Source organism: Amblyraja radiata, chromosome 5 (genome assembly GCF_010909765.2).
Source record: "Amblyraja radiata isolate CabotCenter1 chromosome 5, sAmbRad1.1.pri, whole genome shotgun sequence".
NCBI classification, from domain to species: domain Eukaryota; kingdom Metazoa; phylum Chordata; class Chondrichthyes; order Rajiformes; family Rajidae; genus Amblyraja; species Amblyraja radiata.
In genome coordinates, this window is record NC_045960.1 from 74,422,150 (window position 1) to 74,441,570 (window position 19,421).

General features: G+C 39.3%; 1 protein-coding gene across 4 annotated transcripts in view; it reads right to left on the bottom strand.

Annotated features, from left to right (window-relative positions):
• The window catches only part of atad2b (ATPase family AAA domain containing 2B), a 139,202-nt gene that overhangs the window by 53,356 nt on the left and 66,425 nt on the right, over nucleotides 1-19,421 (bottom strand). For all 4 annotated transcript variants that reach the window (XM_033021540.1, XM_033021541.1, XM_033021543.1 and 1 more), the window contains exons 11-17: nucleotides 18,781-18,896; nucleotides 16,962-17,136; nucleotides 16,770-16,858; nucleotides 14,361-14,520; nucleotides 12,472-12,562; nucleotides 9,252-9,563; nucleotides 6,665-6,803 (exon numbers count right to left, since the gene is read on the bottom strand). In XM_033021540.1, coding sequence (XP_032877431.1) covers nucleotides 6,665-6,803; nucleotides 9,252-9,563; nucleotides 12,472-12,562; nucleotides 14,361-14,520; nucleotides 16,770-16,858; nucleotides 16,962-17,136; nucleotides 18,781-18,896 — 1,082 coding nt within the window. The remainder of the gene's footprint in view (nucleotides 1-6,664; nucleotides 6,804-9,251; nucleotides 9,564-12,471; nucleotides 12,563-14,360; nucleotides 14,521-16,769; nucleotides 16,859-16,961; nucleotides 17,137-18,780; nucleotides 18,897-19,421) is intronic.

The following is a 19,421-nucleotide window of genomic DNA, read 5'->3' on the forward strand; positions in this document are numbered from 1 at the left end:
AGCCAAGTCTATCCCTCATTGCTGGCAGCTGATGGGAAGCGGCTGTAAAAGGACAGCGCCGTTGGGGAGGGGGGGGGAATTTCCTTTCACAGCGTGTGGGGAGTCTGGCCCGGGTCAGCACGGCCTGGGCTGCACAAAATGGCTGAGCCGCCAGGGGTAAAGTTGCAGGGAGGACAAGTGCGTTGAGAAGCAACTCACTCACTCACCGCTGCCGGAGTGGGAAGTAGCTCGGGTGGCTGCGAGCGGCCGCCGGGACCGGACAGCCGAACCAGCCGCCACCTCAGCGCCTTCTGCCGGTCCGCCCGCCAGCCAGCCACGGTCCGCCCGCCTGCAGCTAGTCCCGGGGATGCGAGGGATCTGGGAACTGAAGCCAGTTCCGGGGATGCGAGGGATCTGGGAACTGCAGCCAGTCCCGGGGCACACAGGCGATGTTGCCGACCCCTGGACTAAACCAAACCCTTGATCTTGTCCCGCAATCCTTTTCTCAAAATTTAGCAAGTTAAATTCGACACAGGTGCGTCTTCATTCCCGGGAAATACGGTATATTATCACTGCCAAACTACATATCACAGTAGTTAAGACCATTTATCTATGGCTCAATTTATTATTTCAAATTTTGGGTCATTAAGAGGCCATCTTAAGGCATAGACGTTCCAATGACCATGGATTTGAGCATCAAGCAACAGTATTTCAGTCGAAAGTAAAATTCTGAGAGCGCATGCCAAGCTTTTATTTTTCCATCATAATTTTAGGTTTATCGATCTGCCTTCTAGTACTAACAGAAGGGAACAGAATCTTCACAAATAAAAATAACTGAAATCATCAGGAGGACAGACAGCAATTCCATAATGAACCCGATGGTTCAGTTCATTTCAGATTTATGTTCTACCCATTGTGGAAATCCAAAACAATCCAAATGAAACCCAGCAACAGAGTACCAAGCGTGGTGTGGAGAGAGATCAAGCGTGCCACACTGTTCTCAGCTGTACACCAGGGCTGACTAGCACATAGACAGAAGTCCTTATTTTAAATGCTAAACAACCCCGTTGGAAAAAAGTGGTATACAGATAATATGGTGAGTATTCTTTCTTTAAGCAGTTTAATCATTTTAGTGTTTTTAATTAAATTCTCTGCAGGTTATTTTATAGTTGAATTAGTTCAATCTAAAATACCACTTTCAGACGTAGTAGCTGAAAGAATAAGATCTTCAATTAATTACCACATGGAAGTAGACATACAAAGACAAATACAGGCTGCTGGGCAATGCAGGTGCAAGTTCAAGCAGCAGGGGATACAGTAAAATCCAGCCTAATGTGAAGAACCAGCTACAATAATCTTATTTTTTTAACTGATTTTAGCTTACAAATCCTAAATCTTCCAGAAGGTGGCAACATTTGATGTTTCTAAAGGAAAATAAGCAACACAATATATCTACAAATCTCTGAATTATTTGGTTATGAAGTAAATCACTGTCAGCAACTCCTATATGACTCATCCACAGATATACCTTTTGATTGACATTTTCATTTTTAAATCAATGCAAAACAATTCCATTAAATAGATATAAAATCTATGATTATGGAACATGCACGACTCAACTGTGTCAATTTGAAATCCAGGACAGAGTTTTAACATTTTGCTCATATTCCACTTTGTCATACTGAATTTCTGCCCTTTTACTTGCAAATAAATTATCTATTTGTTCATAGTGTTTCCGAATCAGGAAATGTTATTATAATGGAAGCTTAAAAAGTGGTCAGGTAATGTTTATTATAAACACAATCTTATTTTCAATTCAGACAATAAATAGCTCCAGTTGATTCCAAGACACCCAGACCATCAAAAAATAAAGGCCTGATTTCAGTTTTCATTAACATTAAGCTTGCAATTGTTAAAATAAGAAATCACTGCTTTCGATTAGTTGAAAAATAAAGTAAGCATTTGAGTTATTAAGCATTTATTTGTTTTCATATCACATGTTTAACAAACATAGTATGCCCTGAACATTGTAGCAACCAATTATGTGCTTTTTGTTTGAAGTTTTAAACAATGTTGACTGCAGGTAACTAGATTGACTGGACATCAAAAGAATCCCACTTTAATTTAAAAGACACTGCAAAAAAAATAGCTAAGACCAAAATTGGACCCTTGATGACTGAAAAGGGCGAATTTATTATGGGGAACAAGGAAATGGCAGACGAGTTGCACAGGTACTTTGGATCCGTCTTCACTAAGGAGGACACAAACAATCTCCCTGATGTACTAGTGGCCAGAGAATTTAGGGTGACGGAGGAACTGAAGGAAATTCACATTAGGCAGGAAATGGTGTTGGGTAGACTGATGGGACTGAAGGCTGATAAATCCCGAGGGCCTGATGGTCTGCATCCCAGGGTACTTAAGGAAGTGGCTCTAGAAATCGTGGACGCATTGGAGATCATTTTCCAATGTTCTATAGATTCAGGATCAGTTCCTGTGGATTGGAGGGTAGCTAATGTTATCCCACTTTTCAAGAAAGGCAGGAGAGAGAAAACAGGGAATTATAGACCAGTTAGCCTGACATCGGTGGTGGGGAAGATGCTGGAGTCAATTATAAAAGATGAAATAGCGGCACATTTGGATAGCAGTAGCAGGATCGGTCCGAGTCAGCATGGATTTACGAAGGGGAAATCATGCTTGACTAATCTTCTGGAATTTCTTTTTGAGGATGTAACTGGGGAAAATGGACAAGGGAGAGGCAGTGGATGGACTTTCAGAAAGCATTTGATAAGGTTCCACATAGGAGATTAGTAGGCAAAATTAGAGCACATGGTATTGGGGGTATGGTGCTGACGGATAGAAAATTGGTTGGCAGACAGGAAACAAAGAATAGGGATGAACGGGTCCCTTTCAGAATGGCAGGCAGTGACTAGTGGGGTACCGCAAGGCTCGGTGCTGGGACCGCAGCTATTTACAATATATATTAATGATTTAAATGAGGGGATTAAAAGTAACATTAGCAAATTTGCAGATGACACAAAGCTGGGTGGCAGTGTGAACTGTGAGAAGGATGTTATGAGGATGCAAGGTGACTTGGACAGGTTGGGTGAGTGGGCAGATGCATGGCAGGTGCAGTTTAATGTGCATAAATGTGAGGTTATCCACTTTGGTGCAAAAACAGGATGGCAGAATATTATCTAAATGGTGTCAAGTTAGGAAAAGGGTAAGTACAATGGGATCTGGGGGTCCTTGTTCATCAGTCACTGAAAGTAAGCATGCAGGTACAGCAGGCAATGAAGAAAGTGAATGGCATGTTGGCCTTTATTACAAGAGGAGTTGAGCATAGGAGCAAAGAGGTCCTTCTGCAGTTGTATAGGGCCCTAGTGAGACCACACCTGGAGTATTGTGTGCAGTTTTGGTCTCCAAATTTGTGGAAGGACATTCTTCCTATTGATGGAGTGCAGCGTATGTTCACAAGGTTAATTCCCGGGATGGCGGGACTATCATGTGTTGAAAGAATGGAGCAGCTGGGCTTGTATACTCTGGAATTTATTGAAACATATAAGGGTTTGGACACGCTAGAGGCAGGAAACATGTTCCCGATGTTGAGGGAGTCCAGAACCAGGGGCCACAGTTTAAGAATAAGGGGTAAGCCATTTAGAACGGAGATGAGGAAACACTTTTTCTCACAGAGAGTTGTGAGTCTGTGGAAGGAGAGGGAGGGGGAGAGAGAGGGGGAGGGGGAGAGAGGGCATGAGGGGAGAGGGGGAGTGAGCGGAGAGACGGGGGGGGAGAGACGGAAGAGGGGGGGGCGCGAGGCGTGAGATGAGGGGGGACGAAGGGGGGGATCGCGAGGAGAGGGGGAGACCCGAGGGGAGGAGGGGGGGGTGGGGAGAGACGAGGGGGAGGGCGGGGGGCGAGGAGGAGAGGGGGAGGGGGGGGGGGAGGGCGGGACGAGGGAGGGGGGGCTCGCAGGGGGGAGGGGAGAGAGGCAGGGAGGGGAGGGGGAGAGAGAGGTGGAGGGAGAGGGGGAGGGAGGGGAGCGAGAGGGAGGGGAAGGGAGCAGAGAGGGGAGAGAGATGGGCGGGAGAAGAGAGGGGGAGAGAGAAGGGGGGGAGACGAGAGGGGTGAGAGGAGGGGCGGAGAGAGAGGGGGAGAGAGGGAGGAGAGAGAGGAGAGAGAGAGAGAGGGGAGGAGAGGAGAGAAGGAATTACACGGAAAAGGCCACACAAAAACGCATCTGCGAACCCCAAAAAAAACGAGAACACAACAAAATCCACAGAGTCGACATAAACACTCTCCATCCAAACTTCAACCATCTCTCCTCCCCCTCTCTCTCTCTCCCCCTCCCCCTCTCTCTCCCCTCCTCCTCTCTCTCCCCCTCTCCCCCCCTCCCCCTCTCTCCCCCCTGTCGTCCTCTGTGACAGGTAGAGAGGAGATGGGACAGAGGGAGGGAGGAGAGGGGAGGAGGTGAGAAGGGGGGGGGGGGGGGAGTGGGCTGAAAAATGCGGAGACAGAAGCGGCTTCTGACTCTCTGGAAACCCACAGCTGGATTGAACGGGCAAGGGATGGGAGGGGCAGGGCTTCACGAGCTGCACGGGCGGTGAGGAGCAGGTTCCACGCGTGAGTTGCCGCTGACTCCGAGATCTGCAGAACTAAGATCCTATAGCGGAGCTGAGCTGTAGAATCTATGTTCTGCAGAACGTTCTCGATCTTTCTGCGCCTTTTGAAGAACGGGGGGGGATGGGTGGGCGAACGTGGAAAATTGCGCATGCGCGTTGACAGCAGCTGCATTAATCCACAGCGGCAGGGGGGTGGGGGGGACAGAAGGCAGTGGGCCTTGATTGGTGGGCATGTGGGCATTGTGACATCAGCAGCTGGCAGGCGGCGATTATAATTTAAAAAGTGAGTTTTGTGAACAACGTTATTCAAAATCTGGGGAAATAATTTACCGAATTTAGAGAGGAGTTCATTTTTTAAATCATAAGTTAAATCCCTAACAAAATATGTAAAAATCTCCGCGTTTTTGCATCTGTTTTTCGAGGAAATACGTTTCAAAGGCAAAATGACACACATACACAAACGCACACACACACGCACACACAGTTTTGAAAGTATATAGATAAAAAGTAACACAAGGCATGTATTTATTAATGGTATATTACTTACAGTAAAATCGTTTGAAGATATTTTGGGCTTAACTTTAAAATATAGCAATAAAATTTTGTATTCACATTATTCCTTTAATCCAGAGAAATATACCAGGGTATTGAAGAAATAAATTGATATGGAACCGAAGTAGTAGGTGTTAGCAGTGAAAAAACTAAGAAAAATGTGAGCGTTTTCAGGGAATTCTAAACTAGTAGTAAAACTGTCAATGGCAGGACAGAGTAGACAAAGGAAAGTTGTGGAAAATAAAAGAGTGAAAAATGTGGGGGAGGGGGAGGCGGGAGAAATCAAAGATGTAGTAGAGGGAATGGTTCTGATTTTGCATCCAAATACCAGCAATTCCACTCAGAACTACCAGCTTTTATTTACCCCAAATGTGTGGAAGCCCCATCATGTTGATGCCCAATCTGCAGCAGATGTGCACGCTCTACAAATTTCTGAGCACTTGCATGGAAAATTGGCTCGCTGAGTGGACACATTCATTTTCATAGAAACAGCTGCAGGGAAACGGCTAAGTAGGTGGTAAAGTCCTTTCTTTTTGATTTAATTGAGTTGATTTAAATTTAACAGTGCTTTAAAGTGTTTCATTATTTTTAATTTCTGAACAATTAAAATAAGCATTGGCCTTTTAAAGAAATTATTATCATTATGTTTCTGCATGTCTAGATGCATGATAAGGCTAGATGCATGATTTAACCAGCCCTCAAAAATCGAGCTTTCAACCTAAATAGGATAGAACCTGGGGAAAAATAAATCTCTGAATTATTAGATTCCCATTCCACATATCATTCCGCATTTAAAAACAAATCTAATATAGTACTGATGACGCAAGTTATTAACTAATAAGCTAAAAATTCACGGACATTTCTAACTAGTATTCTCTTGCCGAGAAGTTCCAGTGCACTCTAAAGGTTAATGCTGGAATGGCATACATGTAATGAAACAATAAATTGTTACTCCTGGCTCAATCACTTTTTAATCACATAACATTGAGAAAAAAACTACAACGCAAGTGGATTTCTAAGCACATTTGTTTCCAATCAATCTGTAATGAGGGAGTTTTCAAAACAAATCATTCTGGAAAATGACGATGATTTAATTAAACTAGTTTTATTTTCATTCGCTGTATACTTTCTCAATCACTAAGTCAATAGATAGTGCATGTCTTGAACACACTGAAGTACCTCAAGGCATTTAGTGGGCTGCAGGTCAATGTCATTATTCCAATGACATATCAGTTCATCGAATTGGTATTATTTAATCGTGCAATATTTGGAGTTCGGTTTGTTTATATTTGAGAATGTCGCTCACTGTGTTCTAAAATAAAAATGACTAACAGAAAATGAACTTGCAATGCACAGAATCCTTAGCTGCAAAATATTTCAAGGAAGTCATCAAAAATGAAACATGCCCTTTCACAGCATAATTTTTTATTTGTGTATATTTACTATTAATTGAACTAAATAGCCAGTGAGCAAACCAAATGTATTGCTTTCAGTGTTTGTATAGAGATACTCACATGGAGAAGTGCATAAAGGGCTTATGTTTAATAGCTGGTGGTTGTTTCTTTGGTGACCCCAATGAAGAATTGTCAAAAATAGATGGTTCAAACTCATCATCACTGTGCATGTAATCTTCCAGAATGTGGTTCATAGCATCTAACAAAGAAAATTAAGTATAATTCAATGGAGCATGAACTGTTAAAACTATTTGATATAGTACAATGTAGGCATAAAACTATCCAAAATATTTGAATATATCAAATGCTAATCTAATTTACCAGTTTACAAAATATCAAATTTCCCAACTAATACCACAAGAATGCCAAAATATAATTTACTTTCCAAACTCCTAATCAACCAGCTACTTAAAATCTTGAACATTCAAAAAAAAGCTCTTTTCATCATTCAAAATAAGTTAATATAATCAGCAAGGTCATTTTTATTATGAACTAAAATTATTCATCATTAATTTAAAGATATTTTAAATTATAAAAGTAACCAGTTTGAATTAGTGAAATCATATAATGCAAGTAATTACAGGTTGGCAAATTGAGCACTTCAAGCCAAGCCCTAATTAAAATATTTGAAAACTATTTAAAATAATGTTTATCAAGTTTTGAAACAAAAGAACAAATGTTAAATGTCCCAAAAATGGCAAATAACATTGTGTAGAAGTTTTTTTGAGTCACTTTAAGGTTGCTATTTGTGTTTGCTTAAAGAAAATCCTCACTTCAATTAAAGCAAGATACTAAAAGCTACATTTATTTCTATGTCTGTTCAATCAATCTGACAGAAAATCGTAATTATACTATCTTCAGATTTCAAATCTGTATCCTGTAGAACAAATCAAACAATTATTTGATAATTATAGGAATCATTACAACACATTAAAATTATACATATTTAGTTTACAAATTAAATATTAAAAGAGGAACATTACCAATTTTAAATAATGCAGTAATGTTACTTTTTGGATAAAAATATTTCCAGTCATTTTCAGTTTTTCTGTTCAGCTAATTAGTGCCATTTTTTATTCCCGATAATGGCTTTTTTTGAATTCCAATGAGGTTGAAAAGCACCAACACCTCAGGCATTCCATCATGCACTACATTATGTAATTTTACCTATTTCTCATTCTACAGAAATTGCAACAGGATAGGTGCATTAGAAATAAACTGACCCCTGACACTGATATAATCTTATGTATTTATTTAAAATAATGTGCGTGTGTGTGCGTACAGATCAAAACAGTTAAATTAATTTGATTTAACAAAAACACCAATACTAATGTCCAAAAGATTATAACTTTGCAAATTGTCATCCCTGTACATTAATATTGAATATTCTTTAACTTGGCTTTGAAGCACCCCATTAAAACTTGACATTAAAATAGCCTAATGGCAAAGAAAAATACAAATATCATCAACATTATGAAGGTATGTACAATATAACTGACATCAGTCTGAATAACAACCCAATCACAGGTTTCATGTGACAGTAGTTAAAAGAGTAGACATATACAGTGCCATCCAGAATGTTTGGGACAAAGTCCCATTGTTTATTTATTTGCCTCGGTACTCCACAATTTGAGATTTGTAATCACATGTGGTTAAAGTGCGCATTGTTAGATTTTAATAAAGGCCATTTTTGTACATTTTGGTTTCACCATGTAGAAATTACAGCAGCGTTTATACATAGATGGTCAGGTTACAGTTTGCCAAGAAGTACTTAAAAGAGCAACCACAGCTCTGGAAAAAGGTCGTGGACCGATGAGATGAAGATCAACATATCAGAGTGATGGCAAGAGCAAAGTATAGAGGAGAGAAGGAACTGCCCAAGATCCAAAGCATACCACCTCATTTGTGAAACACGGTGGTGGGGGTGTTATGGCCTGGGCATGTATGGCTCCTGAAGGTACTGGCTCACTCATCTTCATTGATAATACAACTGCTGATGGTGGTAGCATAATGAATTCTGAAGTGTATAGACACATCCTATCTGCTCAAATTCAAACAAATGTGTCAAAACTCATTGTCCGGCAGTTCATTCTACAGCAAGACAATGATCCCAAACATACTGCTAAAGCAACAAAGGAGTTTTTCAAAGCTAAAAAAGGTCAATTCTCTAGTGGCCAAGTCAATCAACTGACCTGACCCCAATTGAGCATGTCTTTTATATGCTGAAGAAAAAACTGAAGGGGACTAACCCCCAAAACAAGCTTAAGCTAACGATGGCTACAATACAGGCCTGGCAGAGCATCACCAGAGAAGACACCCAGCGACTGGTGATGTCCATGAATCGCAGACTTCAAGCAATCATTGCATGCAAAGGATATGCAACAAAATACTAAATATGACTACTTTAATTTACATGACATTGCTATGTCCGAAACATTATGGTACCCTGAAATGGGGGGGACTATGTATAAACACTGCTGTAATTTCTACATGGTGAAACCAAAATGTATAAAAATGGCCTTTATTAAAATGTGACAATGTGCACTTTAACCACATGATTTTTTCTATTACAAATCTCAAATTGTGGAGTCTTTGTCCCAAACATTATGGAGGGCATTGTAGCCTAGAATTCAATATAAATACATACCATCTTTGTTGTCATTCGGTGTTGGTTCAGCATGAGGAAAAACTTTGTACAAAGCAATTACAATTCCATTAAAGATATTTTCCAACAGAGGCCTAACAATGTGCGATAGTGCTTCTCCTGATGAGGTTACAGCTCGTTGTGAAGCAGGCACAATATTCTGCATGGCTAGATAGAAGTCCTGTGCACTTATAACAATAGATGAGACATCCAGCTGCAGCTTCTGACTGGTTGCATAAATCTGAGGATAACGCCGACGAAGGGCAAACAAGGCGGCCTCAGTGCAAAGTGCTTTAATATCGGCCCCACAGTACCCTGGGGGGAGATGATTAAATGCATTTATTAAAGAGCACAATCATAGCAATTCCTCCATTTTACAACAAATCTTCAATACTCAAGTAAAATGTGTCAAATAGAATGCAAAATACTATTTCATTTAGAGGATAATGTATCCATGCTCAAAATATATGGTACCTTTAGTAGCCTTTCATCTAATAATTTTCTAAATATCCAATAGTATGCAATAATTTTGAACAAGAATACTTCTGACTAAGACAAATTATATGTGAAAAGACATTATGACTTCAACATTTAGAATTTTGTGTACAGCTTTGATCACCTCGGAAGAATGTCATGAAGCTGGAAAGGGTGCAGAAAAGATTCACCAGGACTCAAGGGCTTGAGCTACAAGGAGAGTCCGGAACATTTTTCTCTGGAGTTTCGGAGGGTTATCTTATATAGGTAAACAAAAATCACGAGGGGCATAGAAGAATTAATAATCACAATCATTTTTTCCTAAGGGTAGAGGTGGATACAATGGTGATGTTTGGTCAAAATGAACAAGTGGTAAGTGGCTCTAAATGACTCAGAGGGATATGGGCCAAATACAGGTAAATTGGAGTAACTTAGTTATAAAACCTGGTCAGGACGGACGATTGGGACCAAAGGGCCTGTTTCCGAGCTGTATAACATTTCACAAACATTTGAACTCATAAATCACGATACTTGCACTCTGCAGCCCGTCTGGACTCAACCCTGTCAGATTATTTCAAACCAATAAATACATAACTTTTGAACAAACAAACAGAGTTCAGAATAGGACTGGAACAAATGGTTTGACCTTTTGGTAAAAGAAAAATAGAAGTATAGCAAATTTAATAAAATCTGGAAATGCCCTCTTGACCTGTTAATCTCCAAAAACTGTTCAAGTAATTTGAAGATTTGAATTATCAACTCAACTACAAATTGCAAATACAGATATACTGTTAAACATTTCCCATGCTTTCTATTTTGTCTTACCTCAGAATAAAGTTTTTTTTCATTATGTTTTGAAAGGCTTGTTGGATGGCCATTGGGCTTCAGCTTTATAAAATGCTTTCACTTTACAATCCCAAATTTGAAAATCTTTGGTGATTTGAGGGACATTATGGCATCCCGCTGATCACATGGTTTACAGTCAAGTAAAATATACCCAGTTTGCAATTCTTCTATTGTGCTTTTTCAATGGAATTATTTCGTCAACCAAATATGACTTGATGGCCACTTGCTTACTTTAATAATGATTTACAACAATAGCCGGCCATAGCTTTCAGCTTCATCAGTTACCGCTGGCCAAAAGACTTGTTTGTCCATTTAATCTTTGAACATACAGTTCTTTGTTCGCCAAAAATAGCACATCATTCGTAACATGATTTTACAAAGCTTGCTGCAGATAGTATCAAATTATGGCATGAGATTGCTTTGTTTCCATGCCACTGGATGAGCAGGTAGGAACAGTTTAACTGCAGGTGAGCAGAGCAATGTTCTAAGGCTGCCATCAAAGATATCCCAAAACACCTATCCATATTCTCCGAAGATACTGCTTGACCTGCTGAGTTACTCCAGCACTAGGTCTCTTTTTCCTACATTATAAATGGAATAATGGTGTTTGCAACTGGCCCTTTCCTTCATTATTAATGATCTTCATCCTGAAATTTTCTGAATGGAGTACCTACAGCATAGAAATTGCAACGATCTGAGAGGACACCACACAACTTTAGAACACAATTTGGGTTTCATTAATTGTGTACAACCATAAAGCTCACAACTAAAAATGTCCATAAACAACTGTCAATAATCGATTGGACAGGCTAGATGCAGGAAGATTGTTCCCGGTGTTGGGGAAGTCCAGGACAAGGGGTCACAGTTTAAGGATAAAGGGGAAATCCTTTAGGACCGAGATGAGAAAAACATTTTTCACACAGAGAGTGGTGAGTCTCTGGAACTCTCTGCCACAGAAGGTAGTTGAGGCCAGTTAATTGGCTATATTTAAGAGGGAGTTAGATGTGGCCCTTGTGGCAAAAGGGATCAGGGGGTATGGAGAGAAGGCAGGTACAGAATACTGAGTTGGATGATCAGCCATGATCATATTGAATGGCGGTGCAGGCTCGAAGGGCCGAATGGCCTACTCCTGCACCTATTTTCTATGTTTCTATATAATAATAGATACAGTAAACCATCACAATAACAGACTTGTATATAGCCGATTTTGGTTATAACGGACCAGGGCTCCGATTACACTGCCCCTCACTTCCACCAGACTACCCAATGATCTGGGATCATGTGGCCTGCTTCCAGTTGCGGGAGCGGAGAGAGCGAGCAGCATGAAGGCACTGTGAGTACTTGGCCCATACCTGGAGCACCACATGTGCGGCTGGGGGCTCTGTTGCTCCCCGGCCTGTGAATTCCCGCTTGTTTAACACCACCAATGCCACATTTCATCCCTCCCGCGAACTCGCACCCCCCAAAACTCATTTATAGTGGACAATTGGCAATAACAGACACCAGCCCCACCCCCACATGGTCTGTTATTGCGAAGGTTTCCTGTGCTGCCAAAACATTTTATCCTGTGCTCCTGTTGAAAGTGCTGAATTAGAAAATAGACATCCTTATTTACATAAAGCCCAATTTAGAAAGTGGAGGTAAACCAAACATCAAATAAAATGTTAACTTACTTTAACGCATCTAAAAGGATCAATAATTTTGAAGTAAAACTCGTTGAAGAGCAAGCATTTACATGTTCAATGTAAACCAAAGGTTTTTCCATTGAAACAGGATCAATCGCATACCTACATATATTTTTAATTCAGTTAAGGTAACAGTGTACTTTATCAAGTAAATATTTTCTATTGTACATTAAATATACCATTCAACGATGAACATCAAATGTTATGGTATTACTCACCTACACACTTTTCAGCTAATTCTTCAAGAAAACTTTGCAAAGGTTTTGGATTCCAGTCTCTGGTATGTATCTGAAATATGTGCTTTCGTGCCTATAAAAAACAATTAAATGTAGGGTAACAACACCTCAAACAGAAATATACAATATAAGTGGACTATTTAAAATAATATTCACTTTCCAAAAATTGTAGTTATCAATCTGACTTTTTGTTAGGCTGATCAATAGTCTAACAATAACACACCTTCAAGATTTTATGTCATACACATTAATTTAATCATTAATATTCAAAGCTCCTGCATCCCCATCACCCCCTAGAGTACCAAGCTAACTGCCTCTCTCCAGATCTTGTAGACTGGAGTTCTGCCTTTGTCCCAGTTTCTCAAAATGTCAGATTAATCTTGGTTACTGACAATTTTGAAATTCTTTTGGGAGATTAATCATTGGAGTTATATAAACATAACCAATATGCCATATGGAGGAGGAAATATCAATATTTCTAACCAGCTTTATGTTATTATGATGTAAATGACATTTTATAATTAAGCGAATCACTTGTTGGGTAGAAAAGGAAAACAGAAATTTTTATACAGAGACAAAAATAAAGCACTTGAATTCACAGCTTAACCATTGGGTTGTATGGTTCTCAATCTAATCATTAGGCCCCCACACTAATTGCATGGTCGGATTTATCTAAGGGGATGAGCCTTACTGGAGGCCTCCTCTGAATGGCCTTTTCACAAAATGGAGCATGCCGTGAATGACGAGCAAGCCTCAAGCAAGGATGCAGGGCCCATCACCCAGTACTAACCTCATGGACTTTGACAGTTCTCTAGGGTCAAAACCATTCATCAGCATTTTAAATATCCCTGAATAGTTGAAAGAGCTTACATTAATTAAAGCAAAACAAGTTAAAATAGTTAAAAAAATAATAATAAAGATGGCGAACCTAAAAGCAGAGCAGGAGTTTGTATGCACTTGCATATAATAAAAAGTGCACACTCCATGTCCCCAATGTAATGTGCAAAGCCAGAAGTGTAAGACAGAATGATTAGCTGAAATCAAATGCATACAATATAATGCATTCTGCCATACAATACCAAATTGGTTGTGCCAAATTCCAGCCCAGATTGAACCACTGGAAATTTTAACAAATCAACAAGAATATTACCAACATTTGGGGTATTAGACCAGAGTTGCACTAAAAACTGTAGGTTAACATGGAGAGATTATTTCCATTTAGGAAGAAACCAAAATGTAGTAAAAGGTATTCAAAAGAAACCTCTTTATCCATTGTGACCGGAATACAGTTGCGATATAAAGGAAGCTAGATTATGCATACACAAGAGAGAAAAAAAAGTTATACATGTAAAGGATTTTAATAAATCCAACATTCCAATACTAATAATTGTGATTGTGGCGATTAGAAACTAAATAACTAAATGAAAGTGAGATTTGGCAAGGAACAACCAAAGCTACTTTTCAATCGTGGTGCACAATATTATAAATGTATGTGAAGCTCCTGACCCAATGCAGAAAACTGTATTCCCTTTAATTAAAAGACAGCATTATACTTTCCCTACAATCATAACAGTTAAGAATTTCTATATAAAAACACTGTTGGGCAGTTAAGTTTAGCATTCAATGTCAAATGAAAGTGAAATCTGGGAATTGTCAAAAGACTTTATAACATTCTGTCACAATGTTATGCTTATCAGTAATTTGCTACAGACTTGACCAATTCATGCTTTCATTCAAATTGCTTGGGACTAAACAAAGCTTCAGAAATTGCAACTTACCACCTCCAATATCACAAAAGAGCCACATAAAAACTACTGATAGAAAAGCTTTACAAACGGGAGAAATACGTTTGGAAGAATTTTCCCATTTACCTTTTTATCAGGCAGATTAAAAAGAAATTCCCTATCAAAACGACCAGGTCTCCTGAGTGCAGGATCAATGGAATCAAGTCTATTTGTAGCACCAATTATAACAATTTCCCCTCTATTGTCCAGTCCATCCATCAGTGCCAGCAATGTTGACACGATAGAACTGAAACAAATAAACAGAAATTAGTAATCCACCATCACTGATAAATGGTGAGAATAAAAACCAGAAGACATGTGTAAAGTACAGGTACAACATTGAACGTAAAAACTAGATGTAAACCATAAATGGGAGAATAGAGCGATCATGTTAGCCAATTTTGGAGATCATAAGAAGAAAAGCTTATTCTAAAGATAAATGTTACATTAGCAAAGTAACACTGCTCAATTGGCATTATCTGAAACTCCAGAGTTTCTAACATATCATGTTTTGAAATGAATCCACAAGGAACCTTCAACCATGATGCTTGATGAAAGTAAATTAAGTATTTATATGGGAAACTTCTCTTTCTGCAAAGATGATAGTTCTAACTCATACGTCAAATCATACTGAATGAAAATAAGCCTATTGACTCACTGCGTCCATGTTCATCATCAAACACCCATTTTAACCAATCCTATTTTATTCTTCAAACATCCCATCAATGTATCCCAGATTCTATCACTCATTAACTCATTAGGGAAAAATTTCACTGGATGATCTGGAGAAAACCTACGTGGTCACAGGGAGAATATGTAAAATCCACATTGACGGCACCCAAGGTCAGGGTTGAAATTAGGATACTGGTGGTGAAAAGCAGCAACTCTAACAGCTCAGCCACAATGCCCACCCTCTCTTATAATCTGAACAGGAAAAACTATTTCATAATTTAAAGTTAACACTTCTCGACAGTTAGTTTAGCATGTCTAGATTGTCAATTGCAAAATTTGAAACCTGTATGATACTGTACTGACTCATGTGTTTTGATTGGAAATTATATGCCGTATTAGTCTTTCAGTAAGCAACATAATTTTTCACCATGGCTGGTACAAAAGGGAAATGAAAATAGCTGCATTGCCAAAATAAATTTATAGAGAAAAATCCGATTCAACCAAATGAAATGTTTAAATGATCAAGCACTTAGCCAAAGCTAATGCAGTGAATATAGTAGATTTGGACTGCCAAAATCTGAAGCAAAGTGTCACAAAAGATCTTTTTTAAATTTGAATTCAAGCTTTGTAGTGATTAAATAATAAGAGGAAAATAAATGTACATTTCTTCGTTTGTATGAAAAATAAGTGGAAAGAAAAGCATGCTGGAAATGTTCACAAATTAACCTCTATGTATTGTATAATTGTCATTTTCTTGGTATGTTTATGTAGTTAAAACCAAGCAATGCAGAAGATCCAGTGATACTATTGGTGATACTATTACACATAGGCAATAATGTATTCAAACAGGAAGTTAACTTAATTGACATTTTTAACTGGCAAAGATGATAGATTTATGAACACACCCATACACTTCTCACTTCTCTATAAAATAGTCATAAAATAGCAAAAACAGAAGTGAAATTGTGTTAATATTAACATTAAATTCATGTTCTCAATTTTCATGTGCACATGAAATTTTAACAGTACATGTTAAACGAGAATTTCATTATTTTAAAGCATTGCATTATTCAATGCTGGCTCAATACAAAATAGCTAATAATTCAATATTAAAAGGCACTCCGAAAAAAATAACAACATGGACCTCACAAATTGGTTCCCTGATCTTTCTATCGCTGTAGAGGAAAAATTGTTTGGAAGTAGCAACATATATGATGTGCAGTTTTTGTCTCCTAATTTGAGGAAGGACATTCTGACTATTGAGGGATGGCGGGACTGACATATGATGAAAGAATGGATCAACTGGGCTTATATTCACTGGAATTTAGAAGGATGTGAGGAGATTTTATAGAAACATATAAAATTCTTAAGGGAATGGACAGGCTAGATGCAGGAAAAATGTTCCCGATGTTGGGGGGAGTCCAGAACCAGGGTCATAGTTTAAGAATAAGGGGTAATAGTATCACCAATTATAATCTGTGGAATTCTCTGCCACAGAAGGCAGTGGAGGTCAATTCATTGGATGTTTTCAAGCGTTAGATATAGCTCTAAAGACTAATGGAATCAAGGGATATGGGGTGAAAGTAGCAACGGGGTACTGATTTTGGATGATCAGCCATGTTCATATTGAATGGTGGCTCGAAAGGCCGATTAGCCTACTCCTGCACTTATTTTCTATGTTTCTATGTTATAAATGTATTCAGTAACAAATTTCAACATGATCATACATAAAGCAAGCCCAACAAATTATTGCCGTCCTCCCACTCCCCAGAATGTTTAAAGGCTGAATACAAAGTTGGTGCAGCAGAATTCATAATTCCTTACCTGTGAATTTGATCTTGTCTGCTAGAACGAACTGGCGCCAGGCCATCAATTTCATCAAAAAAAATAATGGATGGTCGCATTAAGTAAGCCTGCAAAAGAACATACTTTGAAATATACCTACAAATTATATTTAAAACAGAGAATTTTGCATGCAGTATCAATTGGAAATGTGTTGCCATAATTTTTATTTACCTGATCAAACAGCAGCCTGAGTTGGCGTTCAGACTCTCCTACCCACTTGCTCAGACAATCTGCACCTTTCCGCATGAAAAAAGAAACCTTCTTGTCTCCCACACCACATTCATTCGCCAGGGCTCTAGCCACCAAGGTTTTTCCAGTTCCAGGAGGTCCATAGAATAAACACCCCCTACATCATTGAACAAAAACTGAATTTATAAATGGATTTAATATAATGCTTTAACTTAATTTAATGTGCATAACCTTTAAATTCCCAAATGTGAACATTTCCTATTGAGATACAAGAAGCTGCAGTTGCTGGGATCTTGAGAAAAACAATAAGTGGCGGAGAAACTCAGCGGGTGAGGCAGCATCTATGGAGCGAAGGAATAGGTGAAGTTTCGGGTCGAGACCCTTCTTCAGATTAATGTGTGTGTGTGTGTGTGTGTGTGTGTGTGTGTGGGGGGGGGGGGGGGGGAAGAGAGGGGTTGCGGATAAAAGAAGTGAGGCAGAGGTTCACCTGCACCTCCTCCAACCTCATTTATTGCATCAGAAGAGTCTCGACCCGAAACATCGCCTATTCCTTCACTCCATAGATGCTGCCTCACCCACTGAGTTTCTCCAGCAATTTTGTCTACCTTCGATTTTTCCAGCATCTGCAGTTCTTTCTTAAACATAAGTGCTGGAGGATCTCAGCAGGACAGGCAGCATTTGTGAAGGGAATGTACAGAGAACATCTTGGATTTGGGGCCCACTTCAGACTGATTGGGGGGAGTAAACTGGTAGAGAGCAGGACAATGTCTGGCTAGTTACAGATGTGTACAGAACACAACTGGGATGGGCCAAAGCCTGGCAAGTTTAGTTTAGTTTAGAGATAAAGCATGGAAACAGAAAGAGGATAAATGAAATGTAAAGCTAAAGTGAGGCAGATGGGTGGAAGGGGACAGGGTGGGGAATAATGGAGGGGTAGAGTGGGGGTGTATAAAATAGAACTGGGGAACTTGTGGATGGGAGGAGCATAGGAAGGAGGGGAAAGGAGAAGGGTGACTGGTGAGGGGGGGATGTGGGATAAATGTGTGCCAACAGGGTGGGGGCAGGGTGTAGTATTACTTGAAATTGGAGAATTCAATGTTCATACTGTTGGGCCGTAAGCTACCCAAACGGAATATGAGGCACTGTTCCTGCAGTTTGCATGTATGAGGCACTGTTCCTGCAGTTTGCATGTGGCCTTACTCTGGAAATGGAGGCCAAGGCCAGAAGTGAGAAGGGGAATGGGTGCTAAAATGGTTAGCAAAAAGTCAGTATAAATCTGGGACGGCAACGGATGACCAAGGACGGATGGAGCCCGTAGTGGCCCATCATTGGCTGTGGAAGAGGTGACAACGAAGATTTATTCATTTCTAACATATAACGTTGGAATTCAGAAGACTGAGGGGGGATCTTATAGAAACTTACAAAATTCTTAAGGGGTTGGACAGGCTAGATGCAGAAAGATTATTCCCGATGTTGGGGAAGTCCAGAACTAGGGATCACAGTTTAAGGATAAGAAGGAAGACTTTTAGGACCGAGATGAGGAAATCATTTTTTACACAGAGAGTGGTGAATCTGTGGAATTCTCTGCCACAGAAGGTAGTTGAGGCCAGTTCATTGGCTATATTTAAGAGGGAGTTAGATGTGGCCCTTGTGGCTAAAGGGATCAGGGGGTATGGAGAGAAGGCAGGGATGGGATACTGAGTTGGATGATCAGCCATGATCATATCAAATGGCGATGCAGACTCGAAGGGCCGAATGGCCTACTCCTGCACCTATTTTCTATGTTTCTATAAAGTACTACCTTGGCGGTTGAATCTTGAATCGTTCAAATACTTCAGGATAAAGTAAAGGAAAAACAACCATTTCCTTAAGCGCTTGAATATGCTGGCTTAACCCTCCAACACTGTCGAACCGCACCTAATAAGACAGTTCATAAAAATTAAATGAGCAATGATGGATCCTCACAAGGCTGATATACACCACTTCACTAAAAGATAAATTGCAAAATATGTTTGAGTTCAGGCTCAATAACAATAACAGAAATAAAATTAGCAGCTACCCAATAATAAATATTGGCTACCTGATATGTATTAAATTATTTTACAGATGCAAACCACCAAATTGACTTCATAGATAGAGTGCATTGTTAATTGAAATCAACACATTATATAATAAAAATTAAAATCAAATTAGTTATGTAAAAAGTTTGATCAACTATTATACAACTCAGGTGCAAAAGTGGCTGAACCATCTCTCAATGCAACAGTCCACAAGTGGTTGTTTGCTTGAAAAAGTGTCATGAATGCATCAATAATCTATTAGTAATCATGACAAGGATTCTGTTTACATAGTAAAGAATCTGTGGGTGTGGACAGAAACAAAACTAATGACATCAAGGTTTAAACATTGTAAGGATTGAGAAAGTAAGTCTCAAATGGCATT